The sequence below is a fragment of the Dipodomys ordii genome, unplaced genomic scaffold, assembly GCF_000151885.1.
Source record: "Dipodomys ordii isolate 6190 unplaced genomic scaffold, Dord_2.0 Scaffold27, whole genome shotgun sequence".
Lineage (NCBI taxonomy): Eukaryota > Metazoa > Chordata > Mammalia > Rodentia > Heteromyidae > Dipodomys > Dipodomys ordii.
Genome location: NW_012267243.1, coordinates 2,207,657 through 2,223,028, shown reverse-complemented (window position 1 = coordinate 2,223,028; position 15,372 = coordinate 2,207,657). Strand labels below are relative to the sequence as shown.

Below are 15,372 nucleotides of genomic sequence, written 5' to 3'. Positions count from 1 at the left end.
TGGGGATTCATACCTGTCATCCTAGCCTACTCAGGAGGCTGACATCAGAAGATCATGGTTCAGAGCCAACCCAGACAGAAAAGTCTGTGTGACTCCCAGTTAATCAGGGAAATTCTGTATTGGAGGCATGGCTTAGGTGGTAGAGTGCCAGTTGTGAGCTAGAAAGCTGAGTAAGAGTATGAGACCCTGAGTTCAAGCCTTGGTACTGGCACACATACACAAAAACAGATTTGAATCTGGGTGGGGGGCACTCCTTGTAGATACTGTACAAGCAGTAAGCAGATTACTCATTTGGGTTAAAAAATATGCTATGCCCACAGCTAAAGGCACCAAAGGATCCTGACCTATAATATGAGTATATTTCATTCAGGAGAAGCAGAGTTGCTTAGGAAGGTACAAAAGAGTAGGAGAAGAAGATGTATCTATCCATTTTTTGGTCTCAGGCCTTGCCTTAGCCAAGATTTTACTGTAACAGTATTGCATAGCAACTTGCTCCAAGCTCTGTGATGTTAAATAACTCTCATACATCTAAGGAGTTGGCTGATTTGAGCCAGCCTTGGCCCAAGAACAATTTTAGTCTGAGATAGATCTGCCTATCTATCCCTTGCTCTTTTTGGAGTAATAAGATGCTCTTTGATGCTAAGGCAAATGAAGGAGACAAGCCCAGCCTGGAAGAAACATGTCAAGTCTCTGATTGGTTTGTATAGACCCCCATTCCCTTGGCTAGAGCAGTGTAGTTCTGGGGATTGAACACAGGGTACAACTTGAGCTATAACTCCAGTCCTTCTTCTTCTTTTTTTTTTTTTTAGTTTTTGTAGTGCTAGAGTTTTCACTCAAGCCTTTGTGCTAGCTGGGCAGGACTCTGCTACTTGAGCCATGCCTCCAGCCTTTTTTGCTCTGCTTTTTTTGTTTTTGAAATCATCTCCCATTTCTCCGGGGCTAGTCTAAACTGCAGTCCTCCTGTTTATACATGCCACTCTAGCGGGGAATGGCGGATGTGCATCTACCATGCTCTTCCTGTTGAGGTAGAGTTTTTCATTTTCCTGGGCTGTCCTGGACCTTGCATCCTCCCAATTGCAAAGTATGATAACCTTTTACAACCTTGTGAAGTTCATTTTATGGTGAGAAGTCACATGAGTGTGGTGGTAGCATTTTGAACTGGCCAAAGTGATTCATATTTGACCCAACAATATTGCACGCCAATATTATGCAGCAAGATCCCACATAAATAAATGAAGCAATGAAATCCACTCTATTTTCGTGGGAGGAACTATGAAGTAAATCACAGGGCAAAGGGCTTGGGTGCAGGGTAGGGAGAAGAATTGAAGGCGATGAGATAATCTTCCATGTATGAAATGAATGACAAGCGATGGGAACCGATAACAGAATTCTCAGCGTTTCTATGTTTTGAATGGCTGCATAAATAAATAAAAGAAAGCAAACTATCAGCTTTAATCTTGGATATGCGTCTCCTTTGGTCTGTTGGTCAAGGAGCTTGGATCAGAGAGGTCAGATTTGCTATGACTAAAGCTTTAACTACTTGGGGCAGATTTTTGGCCTCTGAACTTGGTGTTTATGATGGCTGCCCTCTTGTGTTATGGCCCATGAGGTAAAATTTTGACAACTGATCCATTACGTTGTTCATACTTACTTCTTTGCATGGAAACTTGGGTGCCACCTTCCATTGCTGTTATCAGCAATAACCACCTGGAAACCCTCAGTGACTGCTACAAAGTTGCCAGTCTAGGAGAGGAGTCATGTTCAGGTAGATTTCTCACCTGGCTTCATTGAATGCTTCTTGCTTCCTAATCTAGAAGAAAAAGTTCTATGAACACCTAACGACTGGCCATTCTCTCAAAGGTCATGTCTTCTGAGCCAAGGATATAATCATTCTTCATGGCGTGACAGAAGCATTGGGTCTAAGTCTAGAGTGAAGACTCAGTTCACTTTTTGGCAGGTCTTGATGCTTTGTTAGGCCTTATAAGCTGATAGTGAATGTTGTCTGAAAGTGATTGTGGACGTCTTGCCTGTGTCAGTGAGGGATTCCCATCCTTGTCTGGGAAGCAGATGGAATCACATTCGCTGGGTGGTGCAGGGAAAGAGGTGTGCATAAATTCAGATGATCTGTTCTTAAAAACCATGTAGATTCAGCATGGATGTGTCGCTCAATGGTATAGTGTTTGCCTGGTATGCACAAGGCCCTAGGCTCAATCCTTAGTACACAGAAACGTGTCTTTTAAACCAGGCAACCAGGCAGTGGGTGGTTGTTTGCCTATTCCTTTGTTGTTTTTTCCATCTGACTCTAACATACACAACTCATACACGACCTTTTCTCAGAGTCATGAATTTAGTTATGAGTCGTTGGCATGCGTGTACAAGGCTCCTGAGCTCCAGAGTCCCTGTGTATTACCTGGGAAGGCCAATCATTCTCTTGCCCTGGGATCCCGTGTTGACCACCCTTTCTGACAGTCTTCCATATGTTCTGTCCATTGGTGGAACTGGAAAGTCACTCTCTTTCAAAGTCAAATGTAATGAGCATTCTTCATGCTCTGGACCCTTATTTCTAAGCATTTTTTTCATAATTATTTCTCACTGCTTAAATTCTTCATAGGCATTTGGGGGCTCACCTCAAATTGTTTAGATCTCTTATACCTCAGGTATCCTCAAAGCTTGATCTTAATTATAAATATTAGAATCATGGACTCTAACTAAGGAAAAAAAATTATGTAGAAGATGGGATTTAAGATAAATTCACCCAATAATTAGAAAATGGATATATATATTTATATATCATATAATGGTAGTGATGTAATTGATGCCTACATATCAAATTGTCTATCATTTTGTTGGTCATATTTGAATAACCTTATGATAGAATTTAATGTAGAATTGTGCCACAGGAAAGACGATTTAAGTATAGACCCTGTTTTATTTAGAATGCAAATTGTTAGAAAGCTAAACTTCCATCTCCTATTTCCATGGGAGGCCAGACAAATATGGAAGAAATTAGTGTTATTTATTTTAAAATGACTTCCAGAGTATCTTATAGGGCTAATATGGTACCTTTTAGCTTAACTCATTACCGCCCAAAATTTACAAGATTTCCACTTAATGAACTTTTAGATTAATACTACTGCTAGTGTTTTTAATCATGTTCTTTGTCTGGTAGTTGATATTGCATGTATGATGAGTATATGGTTAATCCAAAAAGCATATTAACCCCTCTGTACAGTATGTTCACAAAATAAAATAAAATTAAAAAAAATAATATAATTAACACTTCAATAAGGTAGACTCCTTGTTCTACCTTTATTCCTGTTTCAAAATTGATTTAGCCAGGGTGATGTTTTACATTTTCATATGAATTTTTGAATAATATTTATGTTTGCAAAATTTTGATAGAATTATTCGAGTAGTTGAACTTAACTTATATATGACATCTTTACCTGTAAATGATATCTTCACTGATTGAGTCTAGCAAATCGCAGCACATCTGCCTAAAATGTTAAAGAAATCATGGGCATATTTTTAATGGATTTGTATTTTGTTTTTACTCTGATTATAAATAATATTACATTTTAATTTCAGTAAATATATCTTTATTGCTATAGAAAAAAAAAGCATATTAACTGTAGCCCCTTATTCCTCAATTGTGTTCACATAGAACATGGAAAGTACGTAGCAGCAGATGTCAAAAGTGGCAGAGCCACTCCAAGGCTGTATTCTCCTGGGCAAGTGATTTGCTTTCCCTGCTTCTTACTCTCCTTATTGTTATAATTCTCTGTTTTTTGTTCATACGTCAATTGTGGAATCTAAATGAGAGAAGACACTGGAAAGCTCATATCACCAGTGTCATGGTGTGAAACATACCCTGGCATATTAAGTTAACGTCATGGCAGTGTGAGGCCCGGTTACATGGTTGATCTGGTGGAGTCAGGGAGCTGGAGTGCTCCTCCTGGGTTTACAGCCAACTGGATATGTAAACTTGGGACCCTAAGATTCTCTGGGTTGCAGGCTCCCTGGCTTGAGAAAGCACACCGGACTGGTTATCTGCAGGGCTTTTCCAGTGTGAATTCCACATACAGCGTTGTCTTTTGTGGCATTATCTTAGAAATCTCTAAAAATACAGATGTTTCTTTCCTACTACAAATTCTGATTGGGAAGCCAATATACAATGATCGCTGTGGCCTTGTTGAAAACCTTTGGAGTGCAAGGCAGTTAAGATCGAGAGCCTGTGGTTGGGCTTTTCCCCAGCCCAGTGAGCTGATTCCTTCAGTTAGAATCTGCTGCCATCTGCTGGTTAACTTCCAGAATAGCAGCTAACATGGAGATGGGAACCTTGTCTCATACATCCACCAGGAACACAGTATGTGTGGGCTGTGGTGAAGGAAAGAACTGAGGTGGATTTGTCTTAATATCTACTTCTGCTATGACAGTCACAACACGTGTTGGCCGAAGTTCTAATTCTTGCGTTTTCTTTTGGATACATTTACTCTTCCAGCTTTCTGAGTCCTCCTCCTCATGTTCTTCCATCCATTCCATGGACACAAATTCCTCAGGGATGTCGTCCTTAATCAACCCTCTCTCCTCCCCTCCATCCTGTAACAACAACCCTAAGATCCACAAGCGCTCCGTCTCTGTGACATCCATTACCTCGACAGTGCTGCCTCCTGTTTACAACCAGCAGAACGACGACACCTGCATCATCCGCATCAGCATAGAAGACAACAACGGCAACATGTACAAGAGCATCATGGTAAGGGTCCGACCCAGGCCCCGCAGAGGCTCTCTGTGGGCCTGTCTTGGCATCTGTCAGCTCTTCTGACTGGCACTTCTGCATATGTGTGGGGTTATTTTATCTGTGTGCACACACAGAAGATGAACACGCACAATTACCACTTCTCCCTGGGGGTGGGTTGATAGTGCATTTTTCCTAAAATTAAACTCACCAACAGGGCTTACAGGATATCACTTTTACATCTCAAAAATTGCTAGAATATATTCATGCACAACAATATCCCCTTTTCAAAATGATGAATGTGGGCGACTGTAGACCTGCATTCTAGGGGAAATGCTGCAGTGCTTCTCTTTCCCAGAGGGCTCTCTGTGTCTGGATTCATACGCATCCTTACTAGTATAATCCTTGCTGCAAATGCATTGTGTGTTAATGGAAGACAGACCTGTAATGGAAATATCAATGTCCTCACCCCCACCCCCGAATATGTGGAGTAAGAAAAGTAGTGTTTTATATGCTTGCAAATTCTGGGTTGTTTGCTGAGCACTGTTGTTTTGTGTGTAGCACATGGTGACAAGCTAGCTACCCACAGGAATAGAGTTGGAAGAGGGAGGATTTTGATTTTTTTTCAGGTAGTTGTATATATAACTCTTCATGAGTCAATATTTGTGAGATTAGGGATTTTCGCTGTTTTATCGCGGATGTTTTAAAGTGAAGCTGGCTTGACTTTTGGCTTTGTTCTTTTACTGTGAGTGCAGAGTATTGGAGCTGCAATGACGCTGCTCTAGTTGGGTGCCCCTGCACTGTTTGAGCTCAGGTTCCAGCATTTTTATCCACCAGTGTTTTCAATGAGACTGCAAATGCCAACACAAAGGAAAAGTCAGACAACACCTCAATACTCTAAGGCAAGCAACATTGATCTCTGGGATTACCTCAAAGATCTCAGAGAGAGTTGGGTATGACTCTACACACCTGTAATCCCAGCTACTTAAGGAGGCAGAGGTAGAAGGCTCAATGCCCAAGACCAGCCAGGGCAAAGCTAGCTAGAGACCCTATCTCAAAAGCAAACTAAATGCAAAAGGGCTAGGATCAAGTGGTAAGAGTGCTTATATAGCTAGCAACAGAACCTGAGTTCAGGCCCCAGTACCCTGGGGCAGGGGTGAGGGTGGGTCAGGCCTTAGGGGTACCAGGGACCATAAGTTACCCATGGGGAACTGCTGGCCTAGAGGACTTGCTTTAAGACTTGCTCATGTTTTCCAGGCCTGTTTCTTCCACAGGAAGTAGAAGGAATCACTTTCACCCCACTCTCCTCAGTAGCTGTGGAGAGTCCTCTGCTCCACAGATCATCACTCTTCCCCATGACATTCCTCCCCGTGATGTCCTTCACTCTGTCAGTATCCCTAGATCCTTTAAACTGTGACTGTTCACCACAGGCCTCCCTCACTCCTAGACACATGCAGGGCATTTGAAATGGAGATGGCCTAAACCGACATGAGCTCTGAGTTTGAAATACACACCTAGGCTGAAGCCTTAGTATAAAGCAAGGGAGCTAGCTCATTAATAATTTTAATCTTGATTATATGCTGACAGTGTTTTGGATGTATTCGATTAAATAAAATATGTGACTAAACATGTAGCTGCTAGAATTTGAAGTTGGGTATGCTGCTGCTTATGTATGTGTCGGACAAGAGGCTGACTGAGATATGGACAGAACTGCAGTCATTAGTTCTCCTCGGTAGTTTTTATGGTACAAAGTTATAAAGACTCCGGGAAAGCCTTGGTCCATCCTCATTTTGCAGTCTGGCTTTCTCTTAAACAGGAGGTCTGAATTTTTAACACAAGCCCACTTCAATTTAGCAGTCTTGCCCAAGTGGTTTTTTTTTTCTCCTTTAGTTTTGTGACTCTACTCTAGTTTGACCCCGCTTGGGGAGAATTTCCTCTAGACTATCAAAAAACATTTTCCTTCTAGAGTTTTGGGTGAACCTGTTTTTTCCTTATACCTATATAATGCCAGATGTTTTGGTAATAGATGGACAAAGTCTTTACTGCTTACAAGGACCCTGTTGTAATGTGTGTTGTTTATTGAATCACAAACACCAGCTGCTGCTCTGGTTAGAGGGAAACATCTAGGCATTACCAACCACAGACTCACAGCGAGAGTTTCTTGGAAGAAATCTAACTCTATGTGTGCGTGTGTGTGTATGTGTATATGTCTTTGCATGCTTGTATGGAGGTGTGCTATGTGTGTGTATATGTATATGCATGCTTGTATGGAGGTGTGCTATGTGTGTGTATGTATATGTATGCTTGTATGTAGGTGTGCTGTGTGTGTGTATGTATATGTATGCTTGTATATAGGTGTGCTGTGTGTGTATATGTATATGCATGCTTGTATGGAGGTGTGCTCTGTGTGTGAGTGTGAGTGTGTGTGTGTGTGTGTGTGTGCATCTCTGCAGTCCTCTCACTTCTTCATGAGAATAGTTTTCATTTTAAGAATAATATGAGTTTTCCTTAGTTTCTTTTACACTTAAAGAAACCACTCAAGGTATAGCACTTACCAGTCTTGGGGATGAGGTGAAACTTTACTGTGCTTTCAAAACATTTAGAAGCTGGTATGTTGAAGCCCAGTGTACATACACGTGTAGGAACAGAAAACAGATCTGAAGTGTTCCATTCCTTGAGTTTTAATAAATACATATATCTGCATAACCATCCTCCTAATCTTTCTGTGCCCCTCTCAGCCAGTTTTCCTTAAGCTTAAGGTTAGTTTTCCCTTGCCATACTTGAGTTTTCTCCTGGTTTTGAAACACTAATCTCAGCATCTGTTTCTCTTGCTCAACATGAGGCTTTTGAGATTTATCCACATCGTCATATGTGGGCAATTCTTTTATTTCCATGCGCTTTTATTGTTACTATAAAGATGATGTACAGAGGGGTTACAGCCACATAAGTCACCTTGCTCTCTCACAGTTTTCCCTCCCACCTCTATCCAGAAGTTGTATAGTTCATTTTCAAGAGCATCTAGTGAGTACCACTGCTGCATTTGTTCACTCTTTGTCCCTCTACGTTTGTGCCCCTGCTCACCCATATTATTTTATATGATCAGATGCACGTAGGCATTGTGCCTTTATGGTCCTCTCCTATGAGGACCCTCCTTTGGCGACACTGTGTGTGAATACCTAGAGACCTGCTACCAGCACAACCATGTTCATTGCAGCATATCTATTATAAATATGATAGACAGGATATAGAAATCAGTGTAGATGTCCCTCAGTGGACAAGTGAATCAAGAAAATGTGGAATTCAATTCAGAAAGAATGGCATTATACCATTTGTAAGGAAATGGAAAGACTTGGAAACCATTCTGTTGAGTGAAGTAAGCCAGACCCAGAGAAAAATAGGTTGTATGGTTTTCTTCATTTGTGATACATAGAATGTGCCTATAAATCTACATGTAAGTATACTGTATGGTAGAACAAAAAAAAAGATACACTGGGACATGATAAATTATACAGGTCGCTATGTGCCAGTTCCTGATTCCTGAGTTGCTTCACTGTGCTCTGTTGTGAATGCTGTGTACATCCGCCTCTTCTGTGGATGGAAATTTGGTCCGCTGTAGTTTTGGCTATTCTGAGTAAGTCTGCTGTGAGTTTGTTCTTCCGTGGACATAGGCTGTCATTTTTCCTGGTGAAATCTTGGACTGCTGTCCTAGGACCACCTGAGCTTTTGAAATGATCACCGGGCAGAAACGTGGCCCTTCTGCCTCAGTGGCTGCAGCTAATGCCACACGTGACCCACGACTGAGGATGTTCTACAGTTTTTGCTGACCCTTAAGAACTGTCCTTTTGTTGGAATCTAATCAAGGCCACGCAGGCATTTGCCTCATTCTAACCGGGGTGCTCACCGAGACGCTGAGAGACAAGGTGAATGCCATCCGTTATCTTAGGCTGCGGAAGGCGGGAGCAGGATGAGAATCGTGATTCCAGGCTCTTCCACCCGCTCTGATACCACGGGTCCATTCTTCCCAGAGAAGCACACACACCACATGGGACAGGAGAAATAAGGGGGTCAAGAAGAGCTCTCAGGAAACATGGCGCTAGATTTTCCAAATGCATTCGTTGTTTTTGCAGTTGACAAGCCAAGACAAAACCCCCGCTGTGATCCAGCGGGCAATGCTGAAGCACAATCTGGACTCAGACCCAGCTGAGGAGTATGAGCTGGTGCAGGTCATCTCGGAGGACAAAGGTAGGCACGGGGTCCTTTTCATGGTCCCTAGTTGTTGAAGACACAAAAGGGGTATAATGTGGATGATTCTTTTTAAATTGGAACCTTGTGGTGGATTTTAATCATGCAGAGATTAGCACCTGTGTCATAAGCCTCACTTGTAGAAATCAGCATCCCAAGCTGCCCCTAAACGTGCAGAGAACTCTTCAATGAGCTCCCTTATGCCATCTTCACACGTAGACATAACATGTTTGGATAAATTATTTGTTCTCCATCGTTCTTTTTCCTCTTTGTATAATTATTTATAAAATGAATGACAGGAAGATCCAGGCACCGGTGGCTCACGTCTGTAATCCTAGCTACTCAGGAGGCTGAGATCTGAGGATCGAGGTTCAAAGCCAGCCTGAGCAGGAAAGTCCATGAGACTCTTATCTCCAATAAATCACTAGCACACCAGAAGTGGTGCTGTGGCTCAAGTGGTAGAGTGCTCGACTTGAGCTAAAGAGTGCAGAGACAGCGCCCAAGCTCAGAGTTCAAGCCCCACGACCAACAACAACAACAAAAAATGAATGACAGGAAACTAAAACATTCCCTGTTGTGAGGGGGGGGTAGGTACCTCCAGGACGGGGAGGGTCACTTGAGGGAGAATGGTAATAAGTATGGCCAGAGTAGGCATATACAAAAATAGAACGATGAAATCTGTTGAAATTTTTTTTTCTTTCTCATTTTGGTCTGAGACTGGGACTTGAGCTTGATACCTGATGCTTTTGCTCACTGGCTAGTGCTCCATGAACTGTGTTGAAATGGTTTTTAAAAGGAGGGATGGGGTAAGGGAGACTGATGGTGGGGGGTGAGAATAGTTGAGGTTCACTGTGTGTAGGTATGGAAATGTCATAATAGATCCCTACTCAGATAGCTAATATAGGATAATAAAAACATCTTTTTTTTTTAAAGATAGAAATTGTTGGGACCAGTTTTGGGGGTGGGGTCAAAGTTGCAGTCCAGGTGACATGCCCGGAATGGAGGGTTCGCCTCACCCTAGCCTTGTGCCTGGACAGGGTGTCACACAAACTGACTGCCTTTGCTTCCCTCGTCTTTCCCAGAGCTTGTGATCCCAGACTCGGCAAATGTCTTTTATGCCATGAACAGCCAAGTGAACTTTGACTTCATTTTACGTAAAAAGAACTCAGTGGAAGAGCAGGTGAAACTGCGTAACCGGACCAGCTTGACCTTACCCAGGACAGCGAAGCGGGGCTGCTGGAGTAACAGACACAGCAAGATCACCCTCTGAAGGGGGGACCAGGGCCCCTTGCCTGCCAAAGGCAGAGGGGGGGCCGAGGACAGGATCACTGGTGATGCCAACAGATATTTATTAACTACTTGTGGTGTGCAAAGCACTCGATGGAGAAATTGGAAATGAATTTGACATGAAAAGAATGAGCAATCCACTGATCTCTTGGACCTGAGACTGAAACAGAAAATTAACCACATTTATAAATATATATATATATATATATATACACATATTGGTATGTATGTGTATATGTATATAGATATAGATCTAAAAGGAAGACTTTATGGGATATTCTGGACCTTGGAAAAACATATTTGCACAATGGCCTGGGACGCTAAGGTCACTGTTTACAGGGAAATAGAAGCAGCCAAGAACCTAGTCTCTTACCTTCCATGTAAATCAAATCAGTCCTAGGAACACAGAATGTCCTTTGTGCCAGTATTAGAAGGAGTCCAAGCTTTATTTTTGTAAAAAGGGAGGATTACTTTCTCAAACAAGTGCCACCAGAGAAAACAGCTGCAGAGGCTGGAAGATCCCACAGGCTGAATGAAAGGCCGTTTTGCAAAGGGTTTGGATGAGTCCGTGGCCTCCAACCTCTGCCTGCATCTGTCGCTTTCTGTCCCCCCATCCCCCAGAGAGGCCCCCATGTCCTGCCAGTCACCATCACGACACCGGTGTAGTCAACACAAGCCCGTTTTGATTTACGGTAACCCTATTGTAGTTCTGTTTTCTCGCCTAAGGAACACATCATCATTGCTATTGAACAAATAGCCATGTTCTTTCCTAACTTACCAGCCAAAGGAAAGCGAAAAGAACGATGACTCATTTGGACTCCTCTGTGTCTTGGATTGCCACTCATCATTGCCTTTTCTGATTGCCTTCTGCATGTGCAACTCTGTCAAGAGCCTCTTGCCATCTGGAACCTCGTACCTCTGTATTATGTGCAATTTGTTGTTCAGGTGTAGACATTGCGGTTGACTACATTTGATCATGCTGAGCCTGTGAAAGATCTGTGCAGTGGTCGCCCTGTTCAGAGCCCGTTGGAGGATGCTCCCTGCCAATAACCACATCTGTTTGACTTACTAATTTTATAGCACTCCTGTGCCTGGTCATGGGGAAAGAAATGTGTCTTATCTCAGACCTTTCTCCAAGAGGTATATCCTTCCAGATGGACTCGTTCTCATTCTTTATCAGGTCCCCACAGATGCAATCCTGGTGTTACTGCTAAGAGACACCTCTATCTCTTATAACACCATCACACTTTCCCTTCCAAATCTGAGCTATGCTGGGGTTTGAACTAAAAAGCCATATGTGAGAAGTTGACGTGTATGAGAAGCACTTTCAGATGATTGTCTTTTTCTAAGAAAAATTTCCCCCATACCAGTTTTTATTCCAAAAAATAAAGAGAATGAACCTAGAATAGATGAATTACAGATTGGAACATGCAGCTTTTTTTTCTAATCTTGTGATAGAGTTCCCAAAGGGTATGTGGGATTTCTCTGATGTTCATAGCCACATGGATTCAGCATGAAATATCACGAAAAGTTTAGAGATTTAGGGTGAAGGACCAAAGCATGAACCAAGAAGTGACTCCATTTCCTTGGTCTTCTAATAACTGTCCTTGATCATTGTAGGAGATTGGATGTTGTGTTAGAAAGACAGGTTGACTCGCTTTCAACTGACCGGAAAGCACTTTCTTCTGTTTGTGAGCCTGGCTCAATTTGTACTTTTGTGCTTGGAGGAGAGGGGGCTAGGGTCGCCGCCATCATGGAGATTGAGGCAAATGTAGCCTCAGCCTGACTTTCTTGGTGACAAGGTCAAGATGAAAATGTAGAACTGTTGACTTGGCTCAGGGTGTGCCTACTGAGATCTACATGCTGTGCCCATGTGCTTGCTCTGTGTGTTTATACTGTACATGTAGAACCTAGATTTATATACTGCAATGTAAAATATATATTATATATATTTACCTTTTTTTAAAGACAGTGGAAATACCAAGTAGATAAAACATGGCCTCATTTATTTAATGCTACTTAAATTTGCTTCTTGGTGGACAGCCGGGCAATACCTCCAGCTACTCGCATGCTTGTCTTTCTGCTTCTCCATCATCTGTTTACCTTTTGGTTAAACTAATAAACTGGCTCAGGACTTGATTGGCTTGTGCTGCCAGTTCCAAAGGGATTGGTTTTGGAGTGTTCATCACATGGGTCCTGGGTTCCAAATTGTCAGGAAGCATTTGGAAGCCCACTCCGCCTGGACCAGTTGGAGAAAGCAGAGGGAAAGTGAATGGTAGGATTGGCCTTTCTCACACTGCGATGAGGGGTGTCTCAGGAAACTTCCTTGTGAAATGATGTCTTGCTCGATTGCTGTTCTTAGGAGCCACAGTGCACATTCCTTTTATAAAATCTAATTTAGCCGGACACTGGTGGCTCATGCCTGTAATCCTAGCTACTCAGGAAGCTGAGATCTGAGGATTGTGGTTCAGAGCCAGCCCAGGCAACAAAATCTGTGACACCCTTACCTCCAGTTTACCACCAGAAAACTAGAAGTGGAGCGATAGCTCAAAGTGTTAAAGCACTAGCTATAAGCAAAAGAGTTCAGGGACAGCTCCCAGGTCCTGAGTTCAAGCCCCATGACTGGCAAAAAACTGAAAATAAAATCTAATTTAAACTGAGGATGCAAGGTAATTCATGCCTTCTTTCCGAGAGCCTTCATCTGGTTCAGCAATGGCTATTATGTAGATAATTGTGAAACTTCCCATGATGCTCTAGAAGCCAAGGTGATCGCTATAGATTGAGTAAAGGTCTTCCCAGAAAGCATTGGGTCTGAGCTTGGCTCCATTTGACAGACACATAGCAGCATCAGTTATCAGATTTCCCAGAGTCATTTTCCAGTGGAATCCTCAGTGGATCCAACTCATATTTAGGGGACCCTTAAGGAATTTTAGAGAGAGAGATTTAGGTGTTTTAATAGGAAGTTGATAATGAGCAGTAGGAAAGGGATTTCTATCTCTGGCATTATGATTTTTTTTTCAAAATCATTCTAGAAGAAAACGTTTCTGTTTTGTCTCTATCTAGAAACTTGGGCCTGGTGACTTTTTTTTCCCTAGAGTGATGTCTTTATATTTCCATCTTGATTAAGGTAAACTCACAGATTCATTGCCAGGCAGTGCAAGAGCATCAGGAGGTTTAGATTTGGTGTTGCTTGTGTGCCCTGGCTTCTGAGAGGTTTCCTGGTGCCAAGTCTCTTCTTCTACAGATGCCTACGAGCTTATTTATACTGAGTTTTTGCATTGCTGTTTTTCTTAGACTATCTCAATAGAAATTACTTCCAGACGGGATGTTATTAGACTAGGCTAGACTAGACTGGAGTAACAAGCCAAGAAATCTCAGTAAGTTGAATCACAGTTGTCGTTTGTGGGATGGTGCAGCAAAAACCAGGAAAGTCTCCAACTCTACCATTTCATGTTTTTCTTTCAAGCTACACTGATGGTACAAGGGGTACACACTCATAACTGTTCTGTAGGTCAAAGTGACACATGTCACCTGATTCACAGCCCTTGACCTAAGTACAGGAGAGTCCCAAACACCGCGGTCTGTGCCCCACTGGGATGAGGTCTTCCTCATAGAGTATCTGGGACAATCGGTTTTATTTCCAGCGTCATCAGAAACAGTGTTTTGAAAGGATTTGAGATAGGGGCCATACAGAGCCAAGGAAAAAACTGAAGAAAGAAAGATGGTCACAGGAGGAGAAACTAGCAGAAAGAATAATTGAATGTTGTCTACCAGCCAAGAAAATTTAGTAAGAGTCAGCCGAATGTGATCACTTCAGCCTCAGAATTTGAAATCATTATTGGCTGTGATTCTCAAGTACTCTACCCAGAAACCTCCATCAAAGCAATCCGTCGACTTTGCGGTTTGAAGAATCCGATGTCTGTAATATTTTTTTTGAGTTTGTAGCCAGTGATTTTACAGTACCTGCATGTAGCTGAGCCCCAGAATGGGTACATGGCTGTAGGCCAAGGGCAGAGACCTGCATCATCAAAGTCCATTCTGTTCTTATCACCCTGGTCTGGGAACTGAGTGGAGGAGGAGGAAGAAAGTCTACAAGGTGACTGTACACACACACACACACACACACACACACACACACACACACACACACACACACACACCTTTGTAGAGCTGGAGAAAATTCTAGGATAGCTATTGGCTATGTCCCCAATTCTCCATTCCTATGAACTCATATAGGCTGGGCATTTAGTTGTTTATCTTAAAGTCCCCAGGGAGCATTCTGCTGTGGCCTGTTATCATGAGCACTATTTGCATGTCAGAGATGGCTCCTCAGCTGAGATTTGGATCTATTTTGGATCCACTGATTCAGTCGAGCCACAGGTGCAGGTGTACCTCGGAGAAGAACCTGTGAAGTCCCCAGAGGAGGAGGGTTCCATTCAAGAGAGCCAGTGCCAGGATCACCCAGGAGCTCACAGGCTATAGGTCCAGTTTCTTATGCATGTATAAAAATGGGTGACAATACATCAAACAAGAAAAAAAGAATGATTTCGAATTTCTGAACTGTTACTACCATTAAAAAAATAAATCAAGGAAGAGAGCAGCAGCGAGTGATTTCAAATGTCTGAACTGCTACTACCATTAAAAAAATAAATCAAAGTGCAGTTTTGAAATGGGAAAAATCTGCTGAGACTATTAGCTTCACCACCTCTACCAGACATCCATTTCTGAGCCTCATTTATGCAATACCCAACAGGCAAGTCTCCATAATGTTATCTGAGAATCTGCAGTGTGATTAGCTGAAAAATCAGGACCTGAGATGTTGGTGGTGGAAGCTACAAGCTCCTGTATATTATATGTAATGCTCTGGCGTGTGTGTGGGGGAGTTATGTGAAAGACCGAGAGGGGGGAACAGAGAGAGAACAGAGACACAGAGAGACACAAGACACACAGAAACAAAGACAGAGACAGAAACAGAGACAGAGAGACAGATACAGAGAGGGAGAATGAAGAGAGACTGGGATTCTATTAGCTCTTAGCCAGCAATCAATGAAGGAGGCAGGGCAGCTTCACAGCACTGCTGTGCTCTTTGCCTAGCTGCAGCTGCT

The 15,372-nt window shown here is 42.6% G+C and overlaps 1 protein-coding gene across 2 annotated transcripts in view; it reads left to right on the top strand.

Annotated features, from left to right (window-relative positions):
* The window catches only part of Rgl1 (ral guanine nucleotide dissociation stimulator-like 1), a 119,863-nt gene extending 107,457 nt beyond the window's left edge, over nt 1-12,406 (top strand). The window contains exons 16-19 of one of the 2 annotated variants that reach the window (XR_001175043.1): nt 4,502-4,756; nt 8,866-8,980; nt 10,063-11,741; nt 11,780-12,406. Coding sequence is in view for 1 of the 2 variants with exons in the window: in XM_013015720.1 (XP_012871174.1) it covers nt 4,502-4,756; nt 8,866-8,980; nt 10,063-10,250 (558 nt within the window). In the remaining variant the exon portion in view is untranslated. Of the gene's footprint in view, nt 1-4,501; nt 4,757-8,865; nt 8,981-10,062 lie in introns of both variants that reach the window. The other variant, XM_013015720.1, reaches the window with a different exon arrangement.
* Nucleotides 12,407-15,372: the final 2,966 nt, after the last annotated feature.